Raw genomic sequence first — 27,968 nt, 5'->3', positions numbered from 1 at the left:
CTGCATTAACGGTACAATACATAACCTTTACTCTGAGTTTACACTGTAACAAAGAGTTGCTCTCTTTGATATTCACATTGACAATAAACATCACAACATTAGAAAAATATTACAAATCAGATGATGTCCTCGCCTCGACCATGGAAGGAAGTTTTCTAAACACTCCTTTGCAGCTTTTTCATATTTTCTCTTCCTCCAATAAAAAAAGATGCCAATCCCACCAAGTGAAAGAATTACCACTGCTGTACGCAAACCCCATATGAGCAGAGCATGATCTGTTCAGACAAGAGCCACAACCAGAGGTCATGTTAGCACAATGAGAGCAAAGTTCATTTTAAGGGAAACTATGATGCCATTTATCTCTTATACACATGTAGATGGAGAATCAGCTAATACGTGTCCCATTGATCATACAGTGTGTGAAGATGAAGCTTTATTGAATTACAGGGTGTCATGATCCGCAGTCGGGACTTCCGTTTTGATTTTACTTTGAAGGATCATGACGGGAACTGGTTTTTGTTGTTTTCGTTTTCTTTTCAGTACTTTGATTTGATTGTTTTCACCTGCGCCTAGTTGGCTCCGCAGGGGTTCTTATACACCTGGCGGTGCCTTAGACGGGCGCCAGGTTGTCTGTCGAGCAACCTCCCCGTTACCCACGGTTAGTTTTTGTCAAGGACGTAGTGAGGAAACGCGTGTATGCCAGTCGTCGGAGGAGCGACTGTGACTTTCCTTTTTCTGCACACGTTGAAGGACGTCATGTTTTTCCAGTCGCCGAGGAGCGACTAAGACTTCTTTCCGCCATCACTCCCCTCAAAGACTCAACTAAACCAGGGAAGTACCCTTTTGTTTGTACACTGTTTTTGACCTGTTACCTGGACGGATTGCTTATCCCCGGAGCAGGGAGCGCAGTGCCCCTTTTTGTTCCGACAGGAGTCGGCTTTTTTAAGACTTGGAGATTGCAACGGAGATCCCGCTCACAGATACGTCGGAGAAAAGTGGCTCCTGATCTGTATGCTGATGGATGTTGGTCTCATGTCTGAACTAGCCCTTCATGTACTTCCACTGGTCATCTGTTCATTATTATTTTCAGTATTAAAATAAAGCCCTTTTCTTTTCAAATCCTTTGGTGTAATTTGTGGATGAAGTCTCCTCTGTAACACACTCGTGACACAGGGTGTTACTGATTGTAATATGTGAATCCCCTTGGATAAGGAAGATTAGTGTGCTCATAATTATCAGTGTTATAATGATCAATATCAATGTGTTTTATAGTGCTGTTCTGTCTCACCTGCACAGGTAGAAATGTCTCTTCTTTGGAAACACGACTGACGTGATTCCTGACTGAGCAGACCAGACGTCCTGAGACGTTTGGATTCACAATGATGACGTTGGCCTCATTGTTTCAATGGTATGAAATTACTGTTTGGGCCTCACTACACTAATGTTAAAAAAACATAACATGCTTTTGCAAAATTGCATTTTAAAAATATTTATAATGACATCCAGGCTGCAGACTGGTAACAAAAGTGAGAACAATCTCAACTTATTTAAGAATTCATCCCTGTTTTCACCTTTGTGACAATGCAGCTTTCAGATAATGATTAATGCAGAATGAAATCATAAATAATGTTCAGAAAATCCTTAAAAACAGGGAGAAAATGTATTTTCAGCCCATAAACAAACAGTAAATCTTTCATCTTATGTAAGAAAATATATATATATATATATATATATTTGGACATAACTGGACACTGATGACCTCTAATACAATAATTTCCAGCTACAGTGTATGATGAATGTTACATTTCTTTACCATTTCTGTTTAAAATGTCACATTTTACTTTAGGATAAAATAAGTAACACACTAGAACACTGACAACATAAACACAATATTAACCTTTTGTTAGAGAAATTAAAATGTTTACCCTCCTATGACCTAATCCACCTTACTTTAGTATAACTGAAACACTTCTGAATAGGGCCTATTGTGTATTGTAGAAATATAATTTTGCTCTCAGTGAGCACAGCTTGCTCTAACCTTGACTATTTGATAAGGGCCCAGATGTCTTTCTGTGAGAAATCACCTCATTTTTGTATTTCCATGAAAACTGATGTGTTGGGCTGCAAGCAGCCAGTGACCCTCATGCTGTACTAAGGTGCTGTGTGACTGTTACTCCTTGCAAGTAAAACTTCTATATAATCTTACTGAAGTTCGTCCTCTGAGTCTATTTGTTAAAAGAATTTACCTAACACCTTGGGGGCTTGTCCGGGATCGCAATATCTCCCCTTCCTTCCAGGTTTGGACCTAAAAACCGTGCACGGGGGAGTCTTAAGACTCCTGACTGAAAGCCCTCCGCCCCGGTCCCATAAGGGAACAGTTTGGAGCATTGAGAGGCTAGGATCTGCTGTGAGGGGAGAGGAGTGACGCGATTGAATTTTGAAAAGAGAGACCAGAGACGGACTCCTGTAAGGTAAGAGAATTTTAATTTGGTAAAACTGAGTACAGTCTCAGTGGGTCTAATTCGAACAAAACCGTCACCTGAGTTAGAGTCTCAGGGAATTAGAGCCCAAACAAAACCGTGTGTAGGGAGTCCCTAGGAGTTTCTGGCTCTCTGGGAGCCCCGGGTGGTCCTGGGTCCTTCGGGTCACGCAAGCTGAGTAGAGTCTCAGTGAATTGCGGTCTCATATCAGGCTGAGAGGTTGGTGATTTACAAAATGGATCACTGACTAAAAATATCATTGACTTGACTTGAGTGCTGAAATTCAAACAAAACCAAAATTTGTGTGGCCTCCGGGACACTGGGTCAAACTTATTCGGGTAAATCCGAGCAGGGCTTTCAGGAAATCAGAAACTCAGGATGAACCCGTGGTCTGTGGGGGACCCAAAGTAAACTAACCCCGTGGTCTGTGGGAGACCCAAAGTAAACTCCCCCCGTGGTCTGTGGGGGACCCGGAACAAAAAGGAGCCCCGGTGTGTGTCGATAGTGCTTTTGAGCATAAGGCCAAAACAGAATATTGGTACCATTAAAAAAATATATATATATAGTAAAAGCATATAAATAATAATGTGACATAAAGTGAGTTAATCAGCTGCTCCATCTCCTCCAATCAGATCAGTAACTAAACAATAACAGTAATTAAAATAATTTAAAAAACAAAAAAGGGGGGGATAAGGAGCCTGTTAAAATAATAAGTGTAGGCCTACAATAATTATAATACTAATAAATAAATGAGTAGTAGTGAGTTAAAAACAAATAGTAACTGAATATAAAAAAAGTAATAATAATAAAATGGGTAATAAGAACACTAAATTAGAAGAACTAGTCACCGGTAACAAAAATTTGATGCATCAAAAGGATCCTAAGAAATATAGAAAAATTAGAAAAATGGAAAAATAAATATGGTCTTTTGGGGAAGTTAAACTGTGAGGACTGTAGAAACTTAGTAAAGGACATAAAGAGTAAGACTAAGGGAAATCAGAAGGATCAGAGAATGGTTAAAGGAGGCAGAGACAGCGAGGGAGAGAGAGAAAGAAAGAAGAGAGACAGGAGCAAAAAGAAACAGAGTTAAAAGCCTCTTCACCAACATAGTATTTAGGGCAAACTGTTGAATTTGCAGATGAACAATGTCATGCTGTAGACCTCATCCTAATAATCCACCACCGGCTCAGCTTCCTTCGTACGCCCAGGGAGCAGAGGGTGCTGTTGGTGGAGCAATATTTCCTCCCACAGCTCCTTCAACCTCCTTATGCTGAAGACAGTGAGGGAGTGCTGGCTTATTTTAACAGACTGAAACAGGTGTTTAACACTCACAGTGGAATATCAGTACCTGAAGGTGCTGCACAGAATGGGGATGGGCCTTATGCACAGCAGTTAAGAAATGCCTTCATTAAAGGCTTCAAACCTGAAATTTCAGGATTTATTCAAAAGCATCAGATTGGCTGGCAAACTTGTGCCCTGACAGATACAAAAAATTATGCTGTGCGTGTGGCCACTGTTCTCCAACAAAGAGCAAAAGCACAAAAGAAAGTTAGAAAAACAGCTGAAGTGTTTTTCACTGACTGTGATAATGAAATGGTTTCTGAGTGTTATTTTCAGGGGGACAAGCTATGGCTTGATGGCCGGGGCGGGGACAAGGTGGTGGCCGGAGACCTGGCAGACAGCAGATAGTTAATCCTGACTACTGCTACGTCTGTGGAAAAGCAGGACACTGGGCCAAGAGCTGCCCACAGAGAAAGACACGCCCTGAGCACCAGGAGGGAGGAGCAGGATACTCTGCATGACTAGACAGCAAAAAAGGTCAGATGCAAAATACACACACTGAACAGAATAAAGAGATATGAGACACACATCTGACTGAAGCTAACATTTTGAGCTTAGAAGTAGTAACTGAACTCATGCTGTATGAAGAAAAACCAAAAGTAACATTGTTGTTGCAATGAGTTAAAATAAAATTCCTGTGTGACACAGGAGCTTGTAGGTTAGTTCTTAACAATCCACCAGACAAACTCAGACTGACTACAAAAGAACACATTTTAGTAAAAGATGCAGGAAAGATTTAGGAGCATTTGTAACCAGGGCTGAGGAGGTGGGGACGGCCTGGGAGCCAGTCCCAGGTGACCCTCATGTTTTCTACAACCGCTCTGTAGACACATATAGCAAAAAGTTGAACTGGTGTACAATCACAACAAAAGCTAAACATCTAAGTGTAAAAGAATGAGTAGAAGTGTTCACTCTAACAACAGAGGAAGAAGATCAATTAAAGGAAATTCCCTCATATTTATGGTCTACAGGAGCAGCAGATGTAGGGAAAATCAAAGGAGTAGAACCAGTTAAAATAACACCAAAAGGAACCTTCAGGCCCTTTTAAAGACAATATCCACTACAACCTGAGGCTGCTGAAGGAATTAAACCAGTATTTGACTCATTACTAAAAGCAGGCATTATCAGAGAATGTCCAGATTCACCATGCAACACACCTCTGTTTCCTGTTAAAAAGTCTGCCCCATCCACCGGCTGGAGGATGGTGCAGGACCTACAAGCTGTAAATAGAGCAGTGATACCTAGAGCTCCACTGGTACCAGACCCACACACCCTGCTGAATGACGTCGAGCCCAGCTCAAAGTGGTTCACTGTCATTGATTTGGCAAATGCATTTTTCTCTATTGAAGTTGACAAACAATGATAATTCTGATTTGCATTTGAGTTTTCGGGTAAAAGATGGACTTGGACGTGGATTCCACAGGGTTATTGTGAGTCTCCTACCATCTTTTCCCAAGTAATGTCTGCTAACTTAGCTAAGTTTTCACCTCCTGCAAGAAGTCAAATACATATTTGTATGTAAATGAAATTTTGATATGGTCTGAAACACAAGAACAATGCAAAACAGACACCATAGCTCTGCTTAAGTTTCTAGCAGAACAGGGACACAGAGTGAGTAAGAGCAAACTAGTTGTAGGTCACATGACTTCAGTGCTGACAAAACAGGCCTATTGCTTATTATTCTGCCCAATTGGATCCAAGACCAATGCCTGTGTGTATTCAAGCTGTTATTGCAGCCTCCATGACAGTCCAAGCTTCAGCAAACATGTTGTTTCCATCCTCTGACACTAAAGGTTCCACATGCAGTCTCTGTCCTGTTGTTGCAAAACAAGATTAGCATACATGTCACCAGCTAGACATTTATCCTGCATGACTACATTGCTTTCACAGCCACATTTCATTAGTGAGTTATGTACAACCTTTAATCCTGCTACATTAATGCCTATAGCTGAGGATGGTGAGCCACGATTGTATTGCTGTAACTGAGAATAGAGTGTTGCCCAGGGTTGACCAAACTGACACACCTTATAAAGATGCTGAAATGACAATGTTTGTAGATGGATCTTGTAAAAAAAAAAAACTCAGACTGATCTAATTCTACAGGAGATACTGTTGTAACCCTTAAAGATGTTTTAAAGCTGAATCACTACCATCTCATTTATCATTGCAGGCAGTGAAATGTATTACCTTAACATAAACTTCTATATCCTCCTGAGACCCAAGGAAAATAAGTGTATTCCAATTTCTTGTTTTTTGTAATTTCCTACCTATTTTTGGTTTAAAAAACATGTTACAATTTAGACTTTTTAAAATTTATTTTTATTTTTAATTTTATAACATGTCCACTGTAGTGGACCATAGGACCGTTTGGATGTGAACAAACTGTCCACTACAAGGGACACAAGGCAGTGGGCTGGGTCTCAGGAGGATATTAGGAAAAGGAGAAGTAGTTAATATCTACACTGACAGCAATTATGGATTTTCAACTGTACATGTGTTTGCTCAGCAGTGGAAGAACAGAGGAATGATTACATCATTTGGTAAGACCATCACACACAAAGACTTTCTTTTCCAGCTGTTAGATGCTGTGCAGCTGCCTAAAGAGGTTACTAATTGTAAGTGTGACACAAATGTGAGGAATAGACATGATTTCTTTTGGTAATTGTAAAGCTGACGAAGTTGCTAAATCAGCAGCACAGAAACCACTGCCTTTACAAGCTACAGTTACAGTTGAACATCCTGATGAGCAGATACTTAAAGACATGCAGAACAGTGAACCTTAGAAATGAAAAGACTCATGAGTAACAACAAAAACAAAGAGAAAAGTGTAAATTACATAAAGATGAAAAGTAGTGTTAGCTAAAAGTTTATTTAGATATGAAGCTGTACTGACGCATGCTAATGTGCATACGTCAGCAGGAGGGATGGTAGATTAGTAAACAGTGTTTACAACATATGGTTTTACAAACTACTCTAAAAAAATTAACAATGTGAAATATGTGAAAAAATAATCCACAAGGACAGATTGTGACAAGAAATAGTGAAAAGTTTCCACTACCTGAATATTCTTTCAACACATTTGCATGGTTTTTATTGAACTAAATAACTGTGAGGGAAAGAAATACTGTTTAGTGATCATTGATGCATTAACTAAATGGATTGAAGTGTTTCCAGCAAAGCATCCTGATGCACTAAGAGTAGATAAAACACTGACTAAAAAACTAAAACTACTATTATTCCCAGATTTGGAATTACAGAGAAAATCTATTGTAATAATGGTAAACATTTTGAAAACCAGGTAATTAAACATCTTACTGCAGTGTTACCATCTACCTCAGTTAAAACCATTCATTAAGGATGATGCTCACATGACTGAGACCATTGTTGATTACATGGCGAAAATGTTGAATAATAAAAATGTTGTCAATGTTGTATTAATGCACAACAGGAGGGTCCTGAGCCTGAACCTGACTCTAGAGTGAAACCAGGAGACTGGGTCTTTGTAAAAATCATCAAGAGGAAGTATTGGTTTTCTTGGTGCTGGGAAGTACTGCAGTCTATACTCATGGTTGTGAGAATTGTTGAAAGACCTTCCTGGATTCATTTAACACACTGTAAAGAGTTAAAAGTACTGTCTGAGTAATTCTGTCAAACCAGCAGGGACTCACTCTAAACTCCAACTAACCTGTGGTGAAGTCTGGCTACAAAGGGGGGTGGGACCAATAGGGACCACTCATCTCAAACCAGTGAAGAAACCAACCACACCCAGGGGAATTAGGTGAGTGAGGAGTAGAGTGACCTGGGGAGAAGACTGCTCAGAAGTACATTTTGCCATGGAGGGTCCAATATATCGACCCTGGCACCCCTTTAGACTATTTTGTGGGGTGACACTGATATAAGTATATTGACTGTCATATCGCTGACCACAGATTTTACAGCCAGGTAATGCCATGAACAACACCAAAACCAAACCTAGGACAAAGAGAGCTAATGATGTGTCCACTTTTATCTTTTGGGCCAATGAGACTCAAACTGTCCAGTTTGATTTTTGTAAAGTAGTTAACTGTGGTAATGTGTGACAGGAACAGCTGACATGAGCAGACAAGTATATTTGTGTCACTAAAATATGTAGGTTACACTGATAAGACTTGATCCACACAATGATCCAACAGGCTTGAACTGCACACTGCAGCTGTTTACTTCCACCTGCCATCCAGCCAGTAAACAATGTCTTTGCATTATTTGACGCCACCTATTTCTGCTCTTAGTATAACTTTCTTTACACCTTATAGTACTAATCATACCTGTTTTTGAGAAATTCCACTTCAGGGAGAAAGGTCGGTATCTCCACTGGTGCAGCTCTACCACCAATGTGACCACTCCTGGGGCAGGCTATGACCCTTCCTGGTTCACGGACCATGTTACTGCACGTGCCGACCTGTGGTGGTATTGTGGGGGAAACCAATTGAGACCAGTGCTCCCACCTGATTGGCAGGGAACCTGTGCTCTTATACAATTGGTGATGCCATTTTATGTGTTGCCACTGTCTGGTTCTTCCCTAGACAGCCCACACCGTGTGAAAAGAGACACTGCAGCAGCCGGCAGTTTTGATAACAGTGTCTATATTGATGCCATCAGAGCCCAGAGGAGTCCCCGACGAGTATAAAGCTAGAAACCAAGTTGCAGCAGGGTTTGAATCTTTTCTGTTTTGGTGGTTAACCATTAATAAAAATGTTAACTGGATAAATTATTTGTATTATAACCAGCAGAGATTCATTAACTACACTAGAGATGCTGTCAGAGGTTTAGCACAGCAGTTAGGTAAAACTAGTCTTATGATCTGGCAGAACCGGATGACATTAGACATGTTACTGGCTAAGGAGGGAGGTGTTTGTAGAATGTTTGGATCTACCTGTTGTACCTTTATTCCTAACAACACTTCCCCAGATGGATCTGTCACTCGAGCTTTACAAGGACTCCAAGCCTTATCTGAAGAGCTCGCTGAGAATGCTGGTATTGACAACAACTTCACTTCTTGGCTGGAGGGAATGTTTGGTAAATGGAGCGGTCTGATCCAGTCCGTACTCATCTCAATGGCTGTGATCACTGCTATTTTGGTTACCTGTGGTTGCTGTTGCATTCATGTATTAGAGGCCATTGCTAACACCTTATTGATACAGCAATAACAAACAATGTATCAGTCCATTTCACAGGATGACCAGGACCCTGAAACTCCTCCAGAGCCAATGAAGGAAGACCTGACTGTGACTTTCACTGACTATGATAAATTTGTCTTAACTTCTGAACTGTAAGGCACAAATGACTCCAACACTGAAAATTCCTACAGGAAGTGCTGTTGTGATGACTGTTTGCCCATAAAGACAGAAAGTTATGACATTTATGACACTTCTACAAGTTATATTTAGCATGCTAAACATTTTAGATTTGTGATTGTGATCTTGTTTGTTTGTTTGATCATAGTTATGATTTATGATTTTACTGTTTTTCCTATAATAGTAATAATTCTGATCTTTCTGTGTCTTTTACCAGAATAATAATCATTAATGATCTGCTAAACATTTTCATATAGTAGTTATGCTGAGCATAAACAGGAGGGATGTGTTAGAGAAATTAAAATGTTTACCCTCCTATGACCTGATCCACCTTACTTTAGTAACTGAAACACTTCTGAATAGGGCCTATTGTGTATTGTGGAAACATAATTGTTGCTCTCAGTGAGCCCAGCTTGCGTTAACTATTTGATAAGGGCCCAGATGTCTTTCTGTGAGAAATCACCTCCCTTTTGTATTTCCATGAAAACTGATGAGTTAGGCAGCAAGCAGCCAGTGATCCTCATGCTGTACCAAGGTGCTGTGTGACTGTTACTCCTTGCAAGTAAAACTTCTATATAATCTTACCGAAGTTCATCCTCTGAGAATTAAAAGAATTTACCCAACACCTTTAAATGTTTCTTTAAGGCTCTATGATTTCATTCAGCTGTAATGACAGAAAAACTATTGTACAATATATCAGCTGGACATTTACTGTAAATGTGATCTCTGTTCTATGATTAAAGCTGGAGCTGCAGGCGTCTGACACTGTGATCCCACATTCACCAAGTCACTGCAGGAAAAGAGTCACACAGCTCTTCCTGTGAATACAGGTTTACACTGCATAACCTTAGAGCTTCCACAGTGACACCAACACAGAAAACACTCACAGCATTTTTATAGGGATATTTTCATAGAGAGTTGCAAAGCTGTGAACACAATAGGCAGAAGCTGTTTTATAATGAATTTGTAGAATCTTTTACTCTAAACCAAATGTTCATACATGTGTAAGTTTCAGGAAGTTAAAGTTCATATTCAGAATTCACTTCAACCATCAAAACAGACCTGTCTGGATTTTCCATCTTTGGAGGGACAGTGGAGCCTTCAGCTCTCTGGGATTTCTTTTTCTTCCAAGTGAAGTAGACGACAATCCCAACAAATGAAACAACTGCCACTGCTGCTTTCACACCACATATGAGCAGAGAGAAATCTGTTTGGATAAAAACATAAATATTATTGTTTTTATTGTTTATTATTTAAATAATATATTTGGACATAACTGGATATGAATGATGTATAAAGTGATCGGCATCATCAGTGTCAACATCATGAAGCTGTTGTCTCTTCATCTTCTCACTCACCACAGGTAGAAATCGTCTCTTCTTTGGAAACACGACTGACGTGATTCCTGACTGAGCAGACCAGACGTCCTGAGACGTTTTGGTTCAGAACGATGACGTTGGTCTCATTATTTCCAGAGAGAAGCTCAGTGTCTGTCAGTGTGTGTCCATCCAAAGTCCAGCTGTACTGAGGACTGTCCCCTCCCTCAGAGGAGCAGGACACCTTCTTCAGTCCCTGGGACAGACACTCAGAGACCAGCCGGACAGAGGACACAGGAGCTGAAGGAAACACACTCAGATGACTTTTCTCATCATAACACAATCTCTGTCATTCTTCACAGTTTCTGACACAGAACAGGGCAGGCAAAGAACATAGTTATATGTGAGATATATGTAGATAATGAGATGTACATGGTCTATCAATATTACTCAATTCCTCAGTAGGATAAAAAACTTATTCACCTTCAATGGTCTTCTATCAGATTATACACAATCTTGGTCTGGTCCCATCTAAGTATATTTGTCTTGTTCTTTGTGCAATCGAATCTAAATATTCCTGAGGTGTCGTTCATCAGCTGGAGGACCACTGTTTCTCCCAAAGCTCCATAACACTGAGCTCCATTCTTCCTGCCATCACAGGTTTGCACTCCTGGAAATAGACAGTTGTGCATGTGAGAATTACACAGACCTTTGACCAATGATGGAAAGTTCATTTCAAAATATGCAGAACATGATGAAGATATTTAGAATATTTCAATAATCAGTTCACCTGCATGTCAGGTACGGAGAATCAGAGGACCCAAAAAATGCCACACACTTAAGTACTGAACGAGAGTTTATTTACAATAACCAATGAGGGAGTTGAAGGCTGTGATGATGACCATGGAGAATGGAAGGGAGAATCCGGACGTAGTCAACAGGAGGCTGGTTTATGCCTAGGCCCGCGCCTGGTAACTCCACGGGGGTCTAGGTTGGTAGGAGGATGAAACCGGGTCTTGGTCCGCAGAGCAGAATCTCACGGTGCGGTGTATTCTTGGTCAGAATTCCGGGGCAACGGAGAAAAACAAAACACCTCCAAACAAAACTCCAAGCAGGAATTGGAGGGCAAAACACAGCAAATAGTCCTTCACCAAGACGTCACTTCGTACAACAGAAAACGGGGCTGAGAGTCATTGAATTCATAGATAGTCCAAGAGAAACTGTTACCGGAGTAGCCGGGAGGAATGTGGCGGAGAGGATCGGGTCACTTTCCTTCGATCAGCACGTAGTTCCTTCGTGATATCCCTTCGAATCTTCTAATGGCGAGTCTCGCAGAAATACCTCGTGAAGCGAAGCAGACAATCCCGCACTAGACTGTGGCGGCCGAGGAGGATAAATACTGTGGGCTCCTGAAAGACAGACAGGTGGACAGAGTTGCCTGCTAATTACCGGATGTCCAGGAAACCTAAACACACGGGGAAATTACAAAACACGAGACGACCGGAAACCTACGTGACCGGTCGTGACAGTACCCCCCCCTTAACGGCCGACCCCCGGCGGCCCCTAGGTTGATCAGGGTGGGAACGGTGGAAATCCCTGACGAGTTCGGGGTCCAGAATACGACTCCCAGGTACCCAGGAACGCTCCTCAGGACCATACCCCTCCCAGTCCACCAGGTATTGTATGCCCCGACCCCTGCGTCGGGAGTGGAGGAGGCGACGGACCGAGTAGGCCGGACCGCCGTCGATGAGCCGGGGAGGTGGGGGGGACGGAGGAGGGGGCAAGAGGTTGCTATTATGGACAGGCTTGACACGTGAGACATGAAAGGTTGGGTGAATCCTCAGAGCTCTAGGTAACTGTAACCTAACTGCTGCAGGGTTTATCACCTTGGTAATGGGGAAAGGCCCAATGAATCTGGGAGCCAACTTAGCATATGGTACCTTCAGGGGAACCTCCCGGGATGACAACCAGACCCTCTGTCCCCTTTGGTAGTGAGGGGCCGGCCTCCGCCTTCTATTTGCCTGCCTGCTGTACCTGGACCCAGAGACTAGGAGGGCCCGCCTCGCCCTCCTCCAGGCCAGATGGCACTGGCGAAACCTCGCGGTGGCCGACGATGATTCTCCTCGGGGTAACGGCGAGTCAAACACTGAGGGCTGAAAACCATACACGATCTGAAAAGGGGAGAGTTTAGTAGATGAAGATGGAAGTGTGTTGTGGGCGAATTCTACCCATGCCAAGTTCTTTGCCCAAGTCCCCGGATCCTCGGCGCAAAGGATGCACAAACCTTTCTCCAACTCCTGATTGAGTCTCTCGGCCTGTCCATTGGTCTGAGGGTGATAGCCTGACGACAGACTCAGAGTGATCCCTAAGAGTCGGCAGAACTCTCTCCAGGATCTTGCGATAAACTGAGGGCCCCGATCAGACACTATCTCCTGTGGGACCCCGTGTAGGCGAATAACATGGTCCACAAGAGCCTGCGCTGTTCGGGAGGCCGAGGGTAATCTGGGTAAGGGAACAAAATGCACCATCTTGGAGAAACGGTCCACAATTGTCAAAATGGTTGTGTTACCAGATGATGGAGGAAGACCGGTCACGAAGTCTATGGCAATGTGGGTCCAAGGACGCCGGGGTATCGGAAGAGACTGGAGGAGGCCCGAGGGCGCCTGGTTGGATGCCTTGAATCTGGCACAGGTCGTGCAGGCCAGGACATACTGGTGGACGTCTCCTCTTAACCCAGGCTACCAGAAGCGTTGTAGGACTACCTGGAGGGTTTGTCTAACTCCGGGATGGACATGGAGTCGAGACGCGTGGCAGATCTCCAGAACCTTGGAACGCAACTGGGGAGGAACAAAGAGACAGTGAGGAGGACAACGGGAAGGGGAAGGATTACCAGCATTAGCCTGTGAAATCTCCAGCTCCAACGAAAGACGTGCCGCCCCTAGTCTCGCTGAGGCTGGCAGGATGAATTCTGGTTCCACATTAGAGTCCGGCGGGGAGTGAAGACGAGACAGGGCGTCGGCCTTTGAGTTCTTGGCCCCAGGGCGAAAGGACAGAGTGAAGTGGAATCTGGCAAAGAACCCAGACCACCGGGCTTGGCGTGGGTTGAGGCGCTTGGCAGTTTGAAAATGTTCCAGATTCTTATGATCAGTGAGGATGGTAAAGGGGTGCCTGGCTCCCTCCAACCAATGCCTCCACTCCTCCAAAGCCAGCTTCACCGCTAACAATTCCCGGTCCCCGACATCGTAATTTCTCTCCGCAGGAGACAGACTTTTGGAGAAGAAGGCGCAAGGGTGAGCCTTAGAATCCTTGGATTCTACCTGAGAGATGACTGCCCCCACCCCTGTGTCTGATGCGTCCACCTCCACCAAGAAGGGTAAGTCAGGGTCAGGAATAGTCAGAACAGGCGCCGAGGTGAAGCGGTCCTTCAGAGAATTGAAGGCTCTCTTGGCTTCGGGAGTCGGGGAGAAGGGAACTCTGATGGAAGTGAGCTGGTGAAGGGGTTGGGCTACGGAGCTGTAGTTCCTAATGAACTTACGATAGAAATTAGCAAATCCTAAAAAACTCTGTAACTGTTTGCGGTTCTGGGGTACCGGCCATTCCCTCACTGCCCTAACCTTCTCAGGATCCATGGCAATATTACCTGGCTCTATAATGAAACCCAAGAAGGAAGTCCTCTTGGAGTGGAACTCGCACTTCTCTACTTTAGCAAATAACCGGTTCTGGAGAAGCCTCTGAAGAACCGCCCTGACGTTGAGAATGTGTTCGGTCTCAGAGTGGGAGAAAATGAGGATGTCGTCGAGGTATACGAAGACGAACTTATTAATCATATCTCCCAAAACATCATTGACCAGATTCTGAAATACAGCAGGAGCGTTGGTCAAACCGAATGGCATAACTAAATATTCAAAATGGCCGTTGGGTGTATTAAAGGCCGTCTTCCATTCGTCACCCTCCTTAATCCTGATTAGGTGATAAGCATTCCGTAAATCTAATTTGGAAAAAATTCTTGCACCCTGAATGAGTTCAAAAGCAGAGGCGAGGAGAGGTAGTGGATAAGCGTTCCTTACAGTAATGTTATTAAGGCCCCGATAGTCAATACAAGGGCGTAATCCCCCGTCCCGCTTCTTAACAAAAAAAAACCCCGCCCCTGCTGGGGATCTCGAAGGTCGAATGATGCCAGCGGCTAATGATTCCTGAATGTAAGATTGCATGGCCTCTCGTTCCTGCCCCGATAAGGGATACAACCGACCCTTTGGAGGGACGGAGTCCGGTAGTAACCGCATGGCACAGTCATAAGGGCGATGAGGCGGCAGAGAAGAGGCTCGTTCTTTATTGAAAACCTCCTGAAGGTCCAGGTACACCGAGGGGACTTTAGTCAGGTCGGGCTGGTACCGGCTCTCGGAGACTGGGAAGCTGGGACTAAGGGCGGTATGAAGACAGGTGACAAGACAACTTGGACTCCATTCCAAAATCTTCCCCGTAGACCAATCGATCCGGGGATTGTGAGCCTGTAACCAAGGGAGGCCTAGCACACTTGAAGATAAGGGAGAATCAACAACGAGGAAAGTAACGTACTCATGGTGATTAGCAATGGTTAATAAAACAGGCTTAGTTCTGACCTGAACTTGATGTAGAGGTCGGTTGTTGAGAGCCTTGACCAGAAGGACTTGGCCCAAGGGTTCAGTGTCCAATTGGAGTGCCTCCACCACAGACAGAGATGAGATTTGTGTCCGAGCCGGAGTCGATGAGTATTGGAAGTTGCTTCTGATGCGGAGGCGCCCCAAAGAGGGCCTTGGTGAGGGGACGTGAAAAAGTCAGTTCAGGCGATGGCTGGCTCAGTAAGGACCTCACCCTCCTTACTGAGCCGGGCCTTTTACTGGGCACTGACGAATCTGATGTCCTGATCTGCCACAGTAGAAACATAATCCCTGGGTGCGTCTTCGGTCTCGCTCCGACGGGGAAAGTCGGCCTCGACCAAGCTGCATAGGCTCCGGGTTTGACGGTCGAGGTTGGTCCCAGGAGGGTTGGAAGCTTGGACGAGGATTGCTGGTATGAGACCCAGGCGGCGTCCGCTCTAACCGGCGTTCTAAGTACCGCTCCTCCAGGCGAGTGGTAACCTCGATCAGTCCCATTAAGTCCTTGGGACGCGGTTGGTGAGCCAGATCGTCCTTAAGTCGGGCATTGAGTCCCAGGTAGAAGTGGTCGTATAGTGCAGCCGCGTTCCAGGAGCTGTCCTCCGCCAGGCGTCGAAACTGGACCACGTATTCAGATAAGGGCCTGTCCCCCTGCAGTAGCCTGGTGAGGTGGTTCTGGGCTCCGACTTCAGGTCGGATGGGGTCGAAAATACTGGAGAGTTGTTCCCCAAAGTCTCTAGCAGATCTACAATAACTTTCTTGTCTTCTCCATGCTGAGGTTCCCCACTGGGCTGCCTCCCCCTCTAGTAGGGAGATGATATAGATAACCTTTGACTCCTCAGTGGGGAAGGCAGACGGTTGGAGGGAGAAAACAAAGTCGCACTTGGTGAGGAAGGAACGGCTTCGACCAACCTCTCCACTATAGGAAGTGGGTGGAGGAAGTCGTGGCTCCGAAACGACGGGACCCCTGATTGTGGGAGGAGAGGCTGGTAGAGGAGTGTCGGAAGCCTCATGGGGTGGACGAGCGGGAATCATCTGTTGAAGCTGGCCAGATATGCGTTCCATGGACTGGGCGAGGCTCAGAAATCGATCTTCATGTGACTGGAGGGCGGTCTCGATGCTGGCGCACCATGATGACGTAGCAGGGGCGGCTGGGTCCATAGTGGCGGGATTGTACTGTCAGGTACGGAGAATCAGAGGACCCAAAAAATGCCACACACTTAAGTACTGAACGAGAGTTTATTTACAATAACCAATGAGTTGAAGGCTGTGATGATGACCATGGAGAATGGAAGGGAGAATCCGGACGTAGTCAACAGGAGGCTGGTTTATGCCTAGGCCCGCGCCTGGTAACTCCACGGGGGGTCTAGGTTGGTAGGAGGATGAAACCGGGTCTTGGTCCGCAGAGCAGAATCTCACGGTGCGGTGTATTCTTGGTCAGAATTCCGGGGCAACGGAGAAAAACAAAACACCTCCAAACAAAACTCCAAGCAGGAATTGGAGGGCAAAACACAGCAAATAGTCCTTCACCAAGACGTCACTTCGTACAACAGAAAACGGGGCTGAGAGTCATTGAATTCATAGATAGTCCAAGAGAAACTGTTACCGGAGTAGCCGGGAGGAATGTGGCGGAGAGGATCGGGTCACTTTCCTTCGATCAGCGCGTAGTTCCTTCGTGATATCCCTTCGAATCTTCTAATGGCGAGTCTCGCAGAAATACCTCGTGAAGCGAAGCAGACAATCCCGCACTAGACTGTGGCGGCCGAGGAGGATAAATACTGTGGGCTCCTGAAAGACAGACAGGTGGACAGAGTTGCCTGCTAATTACCGGATGTCCAGGAAACCTAAACACACGGGGAAATTACAAAACACGAGACGACCGGAAACCTACGTAACCGGTCGTGACACGGCAGCTATAAAAACATTATTCATAGGTTTGAATATTTCACTCAGGGTTTTCATCATGTTGCTGTAATTAAGTTTCTCCCATAAAGTTCGTCACATCCATCTCATGTATAAATGCTGTTTCAGAGAAGAGCAAATTCTTCTTCCTTTCATTCTCACTGTTCTCTGTGTTGATTGATCTACTACTCATTTAAAAAAAAACTTCTGTCTGCTCTTTATGATTAATTTATTGTTGACCTCATCTGAAAATAATTTATCCAAAAAGAAAATGTATTCAACATATGCAAAAACATAATGTCCATCCTCATACCAATAACATGAACTTACATTAACTTCTTCCTGTTTGAACTTATATATATTTATACCCTCACTTTGGTCAGTTTACTAAACTTCCTGTGACTGACTCATTTTCAGTAAGACATATTGTCTCAGTTTTAATTGAGTATGTTTGAGTTGTGCTATTGGCCAAATAAACTATTTTCACGTTTTAATTTTATGTTCTCAATATAACATGTCAAAATAATTTCTGATGTGATTAATAATCTGATTTGTATTTATTTAGTTCAGAACCAACAATTTCTAATTTAACCCACAGAGTGTTGTATGTTTGAACAATGAAACATTTTAAACAATGTGATTTGTTTTATACTCATTCATTTCAAATGGACAGACCAAGCATATGACACAAATGAATGAAATACTACTTCTAGGCTGATTTAGACTTTTTACATTTATTAACTGATCAGTTTGGTCAAAACTGTTGAGCAGCCTGAATTATTGATTAGAACTTATCCTGTGGCTGCATGAAATAATCAATATTGACTGTTTAGCTCCAAACTTCTCATTCACACGATCCCAAATCCCAAAGTAACATTTGAAACAGTGAACCAGCTCACCATGAGAGACTCCTAGGAGCATCACCAACAGTCCAACCACAGCTTCCATGTCTCCTCACTTTTCAGCCTGTTTACCCAGTCAGCAGCTTTCAAACACCTTCACTTATTAGGAAGCACATAAGTCTTACCCTGAACACTCATATATGTCTTTCAGCAGTAAATATGTGTGAAGTGAACAAGGAAGTGAGTCCACCACTGTCACGACCAAAGATTACGGAAGCCAAAAAACACAAACCCAGCCCACCATCAACCCCCTGTTGTTTTTACTTCCTCAGTTCTTTGGTTTTTTCATTACTGTTCAATTTTTCTATGGGATTTTTTACTTTTGTACATAGATAATTCTACATGTAAACTGCTTATTTGTGCTTAACAGGAGGAGAGACAATGTCCACCTCCCACCCAGCAGCTGAAGTTCATCACTTCACTGAGGAAAGAAAAGGTCCAGTCAAATGTTTCTGGCACATGAATGTTTATTAGAGGCCCAGGTACAAAGTGTTTCACTGAATCCTGCAGGGGGAGTAACAGCCATACAATGCAACACATTACTCCTACAAATAGGAGTCATTTGTTTTTACACCTCAGTTATGATTTTCCCTTGTTTTGACTTTAGCATGAAAATATTCTACATTTTTAATGGGAAACTTCATACCTGCTACTGTGAATGAGGCTGAAAGTGTAATTCAGTCAAATTTAAAGCACATGAATGGTTGACTGATGTTTTTAGAATTTGAGCAGGTTGAGTATCTGGAGCATCACATTTGTGGGGTCGATAAAAACGCTCAAAATGGCCAGAAAAAGACAACTTTCGTGTGAAACTCGACAGTCTATTCCTGTTCTTAGAAATGAAGGCAATTCCATGCGAGAAATTTCCAAAAAACTGAAGATTTCCTACAACAGTGTGTACTACTCCCTTCAGAGAACAGCACAAACAGGCTCTAACCAGAGTAGAAAGAGAAGTGGGAGGCCCCACTGCACAACTGAGCAAGAAGATAAGTACATTAGAGTCTCTAGCTTGAGAAATCGACGCCTCACAGGTCCTCAACTGGCAGCTTCATTAAATAGTATCCGCAAAACGCCAGTGTCAACATCTACAGTGAAGAGGCGACTCCGGGATGCTGGCCTTCAGGGCAGAGTGGCAGAGAAAAAGCCATATCTGAGACTGGCCAATAAAAGAAAAAGATTAATATGGGCAAAAGAACACAGACATTGGACAGAGGAAGATTGGAAAAAAGTTATGGATGGACAAATCGAAGTTTGAGGTGTTTAGATCACACAGAAGAACATTTGTGAGACGCAGAACAACTGAAAAGATGCTGGAAGAGTGCCTGACGCCATCTGTCAAGCAAGGTGGGGGTAACGTGAAGGTCTGGGGTTGCTTTGGTGCTGGTAAGGTGGGAGATTTGTTCAGGGTAAAAGGGATTTTGAATAAGGAAGGCTATCACTCCATTTTGCAACGACATGCCATACCCTGTGGACAGCGCTTGATTGGAGCCAAGTTCATCCTACAACAGGACAATGACCCAAAGCACACCTCCAAATTGTGCAAGAACTATTTAGAGAAGAAGCAGACAGCTGGTCTTCTATCTGTAATGGAGTGGCCAGCGCAGTCACCAGATCTAAACCCCATTGAGCTGTTGTGGGAGCAGCTTGACCGTATGGTACACAAGAAGTGCCAGTCCAACTTGTGGGAGGGGCTTCTAGAAGTGTGGGGTGAAATTTCTCCAGATTACCTCAAAAAATTAACAGCTAGAATGCCAAAGGTCTGCAATGCTGTAATTGCTGCAAATGGAGGATTCTTTGACGAAAGCAAAGTTTGAAGGAAAAAAAATATTATTTCAAATAAATATTATTTCTAACCTTGTCAATGTCTTGACTATATTTTCTATTCATTTTACAACTCATGTGGTAAGTAAAAGTGTGACATTTCTTGGAAAACACAAAATTGTCTGGGTGACCCCAAACTTTTGAACAGTAGTGTATATATCTGACTCTTCATGAATCCTTCACTAAGTAAATGTTTGATTGAATTTTCTCGTCACATCCACGTTTGTATTGTTGAAAAAAACAGACGATCAAGAATCACTGTGTTAGTGATGTGCACATTAATTCTACTGCACCGAAGAATAAAATGTTACTATTTCCAGACTGTAGCATACTGCATTAACGGTACAATACATAACCTTTACTCTGAGTTTACACAGTAACAAAGAGTTGCTCTCTTTGATATTCGCATTGACAATAAAAATCAAAACATTAGAAAAATATTACAAATCAGATGATGTCCTCGCCTCGACCATTGGAAGGAAGTTTTCTAAACACTCCTTTGCAGCTTTTTCATATTTTCTCTTCCTCCAATAAAAAAAGATGCCAATCCCACGAGTGAAAGAATTACCACTGCTGTACGCAAACCCCATATGAGCAGAGCATGATCTGTTCAGACAAGAGGCACAACCAGAGGTCATGTTAGCACAACGAGAGCAAAGTTCATTTTAAGGGAAACTATGATGCCATTTATCTCTTATACACATGTAGATGGAGAATCAGCTAATATGTGTCCCATTGATCATACAGTGTGTGAAGATGAAGCTTTATTGAATTACAGGGTGTTACTGATTGTAATATGTGAATCCCCTTGGATAAGGAAGATTAGTGTGCTCATAATTATCAGTGTTATAATGATCAATATCAACGTGTTTTATAGTGCCGTTCTGTCTCACCTGCACAGGTAGAAATGTCTCTTCTTTGGAAACACGACTGACGTGATTCCTGACTCATTGTTTCAATGGTATAAATTACTGTTTGGGCCTCACTACACTATTGTTAAAAAAACATAACATGCTTTTGCAAAATTGCATTTTAAAAATATTTATAATGACATCCAGGCTGCAGACTGGTAACAAAAGTGAGAACAATCTCAACTTATTTATTTAAGAATTCATCCCTGTTTTCACCTTTGTGACAATGCAGCTTTCAGATAATGATTAATGCAGAATGAAATCATAAATAATATTCAGAAAATAATGTTCAGAAAATCCTTAAAAACAGGGAGAAAATGTATTTTCAGCCCATAAACAAACAGTAAATCTTTCATCTTATGTAAGAAAAAAAAAATATATATATATTTGGACATAACTGGACACTGATGACCTCTAATACAATAATTTCCAGCTACAGTATATGATGAATGTTACATTTCTTTATCATTTCTGTTTAAAATGTCACATTTTACTTTAGGATAAAATAAGTAACACACTAGAACACTGACAACATAAACACAATATTAACCTTTTGTTAGAGAAATTAAAATGTTTACCCTCCTATGACCTAATCCACCTTACTTTAGTATAACTGAAACACTTCTGAATAGGGTCTATTGTGTATTGTAGAAATATAATTTTGCTCTCAGTGAGCACAGTTTGCTCTAACCTTGACTATTTGATAAGGGCCCAGATGTCTTTCTGTGAGAAATCACCTCATTTTTGTGTTACCATGAAAACTGATGTGTTGGGCTGCAAGCAGCCAGTGGCCCTCATGCTGTACTAAGGTGCTGTGTGACTGTTACTCCTTGCAAGTAAAACCTCTATATAATCTTACCGAAGTTCGTCCTCTGAGTCTATTTGTTAAAAGAATTTACCTAACACCTTTAAATGTTTCTTTAAGGCTCTATGATTTCATTCAGCTGTAATGACAGAAAAACTATTGTACAATAAATCAGCTGGACATTTACTGTAAATGTGATCTCTGTTCTATGATTAAAGCTGGAGCTGCAGGCGTCTGACACTGTGATCCCACATTCACCAAGTCACTGCAGGAAAAGAGTCACAAAGCTCTTCCTGTGAATACAGGTTTACACTACATAACCTTAGAGCTTCCACAGTGACACCAACACAGAAAACACTCAGCATTTTTATAGGGATGTTTTCATAGAGAGCTGCAAAGCTGTGAACACAATAGGCAGAAGCTGTTTTATAACAAATTTGAAGAATCTTTTACTCTAAACCAAATGTTCATACATGTGTAAGTTTCAGGAAGTTAAAGTTCATATTCAGAATTCACTTCAACCATCAAAACAGAGCTGTCTGGATTTTCCATCTTTGGAGGGACAGTGGAGCCTTCAGCTCTCTGGGATTTCTTTTTCTTCCAAGAGAAGTAGACGACAATCCCAACAAATGAAACAACTGCCACTGCTGCTTGCACACCACATATGAGCAGAGAGAAATCTGTTTGGATAAAAACATAAATAAATGAACTAATAATATACAAAAATCACAGGTAGAGGTAAGGTTGTCACATCCGTGTAAGGGCTTACATGTGTCAGTCTCCTTACCCCCTGTAGTGTCTGTTGTTGGCTCAATACACAGTGTGTTAGTGTCATTAAACACCCACTGTGATATGTGTGTCCCATTGGATAAGGTGCAGTCAATGAAGGCTACGGGCAAAGAAACAGACCAACCATCACTGTACATCAGTGTCAACATCATGAAGCTGTTGTCTCTTCATCTTCTCACTCACCACAGGTAGAAATCGTGTCTTTGGAAACACGACTGACGTGATTCCTGACTGAGCAGACCAGACGTCCTGAGACGTCTTGGTTCAGAACGATGACGTTGGTCTCATTATTTCCAGAGAGAAGCTCAGTGTCTGTCAGTGTGTGTCCATCCAGAGTCCAGCTGTACTGAGGACTGTCCCCTCCCTCAGAGGAGCAGGACACCTTCTTCTGTCCCTGGGACAGACACTCAGAGACCAGCCGGACAGAGGACACAGGAGCTGAAGGAAACACACTCAGATGACTTTTCTCATCATAACACAATCTCTGTCATTCTTCACAGTTTCTGACACAGAACAGGGCAGGCAAAGAACATAGTTATATGTGAGATATATGTAGATAATGAGATGTACATGGTCTATCAATATTACTAAATTCCTCAGTAGGATAAAAAAGTTATTCACCTTCAATGGTCAACTGTAGAGTCCGCTGCTCTGATTGCTTTCCATTTGAATCAAAGATTTGAAGAACATATTGACCACTGTCGGTACTGATCAGGTTATTGATCCTAAATGTTCCATCAATGGGAGTAAACAAGGATCTGTCTTCTATCAGATTATACACAATCTTGGTCCGGTTCCATCTAAGTATACGTGTCTTGTTCTTTGTCCACTGGAATCTAAATATTCCTGAGGCGTCGTCCATCAGCTGGAAGACCACTGTTCCTCCCAAAGCTCCATAACACTGAGCTCCATTCGTCCTGCCATCACAGGTTTGCACTCCTGGAAATATTTATACATCACATTTTTTGTTATTCCAAATGTACAAAATTGTACTTTTCAAAAACATTGCAGATATTGCTTTAAATCAAATCCATTTATTTATTGCCTTTTTCTAACAAGCCTCACAATATTCAAACATCAATAGGTCTCGAGCATTAGGCTACAGGACTGTGATATGGTATATAGAAATATTACAGTTAGTGTCTGTAAAATATTTTACATTTAAGTCAAATAAAAAATTAATAATGTTGACAATTAGTGAAGTTCCTAAAACATTCTAACAAAAACAAATTATAGTTTTGTCGTGGTTTTTGACGTGTGTGTGAAATTATGAAAAAAAGGCTTTTAAGATGTTTTGATTGGTTGCACTCCTATGTAAACAAAGTCACTCCACCCAGCAGTATAGTTATTTCTGCTATTACAGTATAATTGGAAGTTAGCTTTAGCTTTGCAGCTCTTTATATGTTAAATAATATGATAATAAAACAAATGTTTCTTCTTTTTTGCCTTTGACATTCATACAGATTCAACACTTCATTATTGTACATTATGTAATGAGCAGTGCTTTTGTCCCTTCTAACATCAATTTGAATTTGAATTTGACGTACTCTTGCTATAATATCTGTTATTTGTATCTCAGTTTCAGTTTCACTAAGAAAACATCTTTCATCTAAAAGTAAATTTAATTTCTTGTATAAACAGTTTTAATCAGTTAAAAGTTGAAGAAATCTTTCACTGTATTTTGACAGTATTTCAACACTATGGCAGCTGATTGCCTAATCATAACAAATTATATTCTCTGCCATTTTTAATGTGTTAGGAGTTTTTAATGGATTCAGCCCTGAAGATTTACCTCCTGATTATATTTAATCCCATAAAATTTTGAACAGCTCACCACGACTGACTCCGATTACCATCAGCAGGACTCCAAGCACAGCATTCATGTTTCCTCGCACTTCAACCTCTGTCGACCAACCAGCAGTTTTCAGACAGACCTCTCTAATTAAATCAAAGACAAACTCCCATCCCACACTGAACAGCCTGAAATGTTTCCTGTTAGTTTCAGCTTCAGATACAAAGGTGTGAGATTCGTTTCCAAGCAGATCTTTCAATGGCACAGCTGGGAAGGGAAGAAAGAAGCAGTGGTCACTACTTGCCAGATATTGATTTTATGGAAGTGAAACAGGAAGCATGCTCTATTCTTGGACTTGACAGGGAGAGCAAAATAGATGGTACACAGCTGCCATTACTACAAAGTTACTACAAAACAGAAAATGTCATATAGAGAGGTGCTGGACATAACACCATTACCAGCTAACTTGTAATTTTTGCTACTATGTTACTTGGTTTCAACATAATCTATTATTGAGAGGAAATGTGAAAAGGAAATGTATAAAACCTAAAAGGTGTTATAGTATGGCAGTAGAGGGGTAGTGGGCTTTTTCACACAGTCAACCCTCCACCAACACTCTCTCACTCTCGTGTATGATTCAGTCAAAAAATAGGTAAGAGAAGCTAATTTTTCTACACTCTATGGACTCAGTTCCTCAATTTATTTTGAAGATAGATTGACTGCATGTTCACATTTGAATTGAAAATTTAAGGCATCATTTTATATACTCTATCATTCTCTATAATTCTATAAATCAAATCTAGTGCATGGGCTTAAGAGTCATGGAAAACTCATCTGTCTCAGAGATTAATATTTTATCAGATGGTAAGTTCATCTTCTAATATGAGGAAATACTGTCAACTGCACACAGCCACAAAGGAAATGACACAAACTGAACACTGCCTATTTATAAATTGTAGCTGTTGGTTTTCTCTCAAGCATTTTATCCTGTTGATCATGTCAGTTATATTCTGTCCATTCAACCTCAACCCAATTTAGACTGATGTACAGTTCAGGTAATGACAATTAAAGACAGTGTTAAATGTTTATTCACAAAACATAATATGTGGATAAAGTGGGACAGCAGCATAATGTCAGACAGAAGCTCTTTGAGATTTGAAGGTTATTTTACACAGAATAAAGTAATTAATTACAACCAGCAATCTTTCATGTTGAATTAAAAGAAGATAAAAAAAAGCTGTGATCCCCTGGTGATAATAATTCTGGAGTGTGTCCAAAATTAAAACCGGTGTTTGTGCTGTTACTTCTACCTGCAGAAAGGAGAAAATTAAACAAAACCATTTAGAAGAGAAAGCTTTGATTGCTACACCAAAATATATGATATTGAATGAAATGCAGCCATTATCAGGCAAAAAGTCTTACCTGACTTTTTCTTCTTCGCCTTACGACATATGCACACAAATAATAAGACCAGTATCAGTAGAATACCTACTACAGAGCCGACAATGATCAGGATCAGCATCAGAGGTGCCTTTTCTAGAAAGAAGAGGCCATGCCAGTAAATATACAGGACATACTGTGTTTACATATCTGTGTGTGTCTGTAAAGTCCTGTATTTGCCAACATGTGTCAACTACCATTACACAATAAAGAAAGAAAAGTGCTGTATAAAGAGAAGCAAATACAAGTATCAAAAAGTCTATATATGTATATATATATTTATATATATATATATATATATATATATATAAGGACAAATATTGGCTTCCTATGTGCACTAAGATAAATTTAAACATGAAAAAGACTTTAACCTGAAACTGACAGCCGTTGCAATGGTGTGAGTATCGACTAGTAGAGACATATTTAGATATTAAGGTCTCATAGAAAACAGTTATATCACCCCCACATTAATTTCCCAATTATCAAACAGCAATGAACATAAAAACTTATACGTGTGTAACTTGGTGCTGTGCATAAACTACAACAGCTACAGGGAAATCTACACATTTGCACACAAAGACATTTACTGAAAGCTACTAATCCTGTGAGTGCACCACACCTACTGTATACTTACTTTGAACATCCAGTTGAACAATAGCCTTTCTCACATGAAGCCCATTTGAATCATAGAGCTCTATGGTGTATTGACCTGAATCACTCATCTCCACATTTGTGATCTTGAGTGTCCCATTTTTGATGAAAAACTCAGTTCTGTTTCTAAATCCATCCCCTATTGTCACATTTCCATTCTTCGTTTTGAAAACAGTTACGGATCCAACAGGAGACTTCTTGTTACATATAACAATATAGCCGCTAACACTGGTCATCACTTGGATATACACAGATCCTCCGTGAGTAACTGAGCACTGAGATGTGTTCTGAGTGGCATTACACTTCACGTCAGCCACTGAAAAGACAGCTGGGAGAGATAATTAAAAAGAAATGTCAATCAGCTTAAATATTTTAACTTTTACACATGATATCAGTGATTTGACAAATTGCTCCATCTTGTTTGTTTTTTTTTTAATGCCGAGAAGCTTACCGTGAGTTACACCCGCAAACATCAGAAGAAGTATTACAGCTTGCTCCATGCTCCTCTGGTATCCAGAAAAAGGTTTTCAGTCTAACAGATCTGATAAAGCTACGAACTAAACACCAATCTAAAAAAAATCTGTGGTGGTTGCAGGGTGTTTGAAGTGGTAGCAGGAAATGGTAAATGGGTGGCAGTTTGGTGCAAGAGTCACAAGCAGGAAATGAAGCAAACCGTCTCACATCTTGCAAAAGCCACACCTATGGTAACATGCTACAATGAAGTGATTTGTGCAGATATCTAACTTTGAGCATGAACTAGCATCTTGACAAGTTAGCAGTTCCAACAAATGTCAACATATTTCAACCACAACTGTCATGACAGTTTTGTTCTTAGAGTACTTCTTCATCTGGGAGTGGAAGTGAAAATGTGCACATGTGAAAGTGGCTAAAAGAGACAAAATACAACCGGTTAAACTTATAAACATCACACTTGAGGGGATAAAATTAAGTTATTTTTATAATAGCATCCCTCACATTGGTCTGTGGATGTGAACAACTTTGCTGCTTCAAAACACTTCCTTCAGTTCAGTACAAAGATTTGAGGTTCTGTTTTTTTCTGCTTTTTTTCTGACATTTTTATGCTATTAGGATTTTATTTGTTTTAATTTATGAATAGAAAAAGAAACACCCTTTCATACTATTGTCCACAACTACAAAATACCCCAGCTATAGTCTCAAATTGACACATTAAGTAGTGAAGTCGCTGGCTACTGGTGTGGTGTTCAGTTTGCTTTCCATTAAACTGTATTTCTACTTTTCACATTTCCTCTCTATAATAATTTAATTAGTGTCTATAAAGTGATGTTATAATTCAATTGAACAGTAGAGCAGTAAAAACAAGACAAACCATATTAGCTGTTTATTTCTTCTACAATTAGCTCAGCCTTATTAAAATTTATGAACAACCCAAATAAAAGAAATCTACACATTATTACCTTGGTAACTAAGCGGACCTAGACCTTCTTGCTTCTGACTACCTCTTTGTGCCCCACTGGGCTGCTCACCACAACACAGCCACGGCTGTCTCCCTTCTTGTCCCTGCCCTCTCAGTCTATCTCTGTGATGTTTTATTCTTTCATACTGAGCACAGTTTGGGTTTTGTGTTTTGTTTTCCTCATGGTCAGTCTGCTACTAACCTGTGATAAATACTGCAAAGTAAAAGTAAATAGTGTATAGTAAAATTACATCTCACAGAATATCAACAACAGCCTCTGCAAACAGAAATATCTGATATATTATCCAGAGCAGATGTGTAGGCTACTCACCCTTTCAGATTCAGCACAATTTACCACAAGCTCCACTACTGCCAGTTAGGGTGCATCTCTGCAGCAGCCAGAGTCCTGACAGGAA

At 41.5% G+C, this 27,968-nt stretch overlaps 3 protein-coding genes and 1 long non-coding RNA gene across 4 annotated transcripts; 1 reads left to right on the top strand and 3 right to left on the bottom strand.

The window, feature by feature from the left end:
* The first annotated feature begins 539 nt into the window (after positions 1-539).
* LOC113144047 (uncharacterized) lies at positions 540-2,360 on the top strand. Its single transcript, XR_003297127.2, has 3 exons — positions 540-1,053; positions 1,297-1,408; positions 2,298-2,360. It is a non-coding gene; the product is annotated as an uncharacterized LOC113144047 (long non-coding RNA).
* Positions 2,361-10,113: 7,753 nt separating this feature from the next.
* On the bottom strand, positions 10,114-18,108 carry LOC113144774 (uncharacterized). Its single transcript, XM_026330998.1, has 4 exons — positions 17,906-18,108; positions 10,958-11,140; positions 10,513-10,770; positions 10,114-10,361 (listed from the first exon to the last, which is right to left on the bottom strand). The coding sequence occupies exons 1-4, from the start codon at positions 17,952-17,954 to the stop codon at positions 10,174-10,176; spliced, it is 678 nt and encodes a 225-aa protein (XP_026186783.1). The 5' UTR covers positions 17,955-18,108; the 3' UTR covers positions 10,114-10,173.
* A 2,688-nt stretch (positions 18,109-20,796) lies between these two features.
* Positions 20,797-27,743, bottom strand: LOC113144437 (uncharacterized). The gene is made up of 7 exons (XM_026330502.1): positions 27,554-27,743; positions 24,069-24,293; positions 22,856-23,173; positions 22,418-22,672; positions 22,215-22,334; positions 21,547-22,125; positions 20,797-21,190 (listed from the first exon to the last, which is right to left on the bottom strand). Exons 2-6 carry the CDS (start codon positions 24,115-24,117, stop codon positions 21,938-21,940), a joined length of 930 nt encoding a protein of 309 aa, XP_026186287.1. The 5' UTR covers positions 24,118-24,293; positions 27,554-27,743; the 3' UTR covers positions 20,797-21,190; positions 21,547-21,937.
* Positions 25,097-26,874, bottom strand: LOC113144438 (uncharacterized). Its single transcript, XM_026330503.2, has 4 exons — positions 26,569-26,874; positions 26,101-26,445; positions 25,449-25,562; positions 25,097-25,336 (listed from the first exon to the last, which is right to left on the bottom strand). Exons 1-4 carry the CDS (start codon positions 26,615-26,617, stop codon positions 25,233-25,235), a joined length of 612 nt encoding a protein of 203 aa, XP_026186288.1. The 5' UTR covers positions 26,618-26,874; the 3' UTR covers positions 25,097-25,232.
* Positions 27,744-27,968: the final 225 nt, after the last annotated feature.

Source organism: Mastacembelus armatus, chromosome 10, assembly GCF_900324485.2.
Source record: "Mastacembelus armatus chromosome 10, fMasArm1.2, whole genome shotgun sequence".
NCBI lineage: Eukaryota > Metazoa > Chordata > Actinopteri > Synbranchiformes > Mastacembelidae > Mastacembelus > Mastacembelus armatus.
Note: the sequence above shows the minus strand (reverse complement) of the source record. Positions and strands in the feature narration are given on the sequence as shown.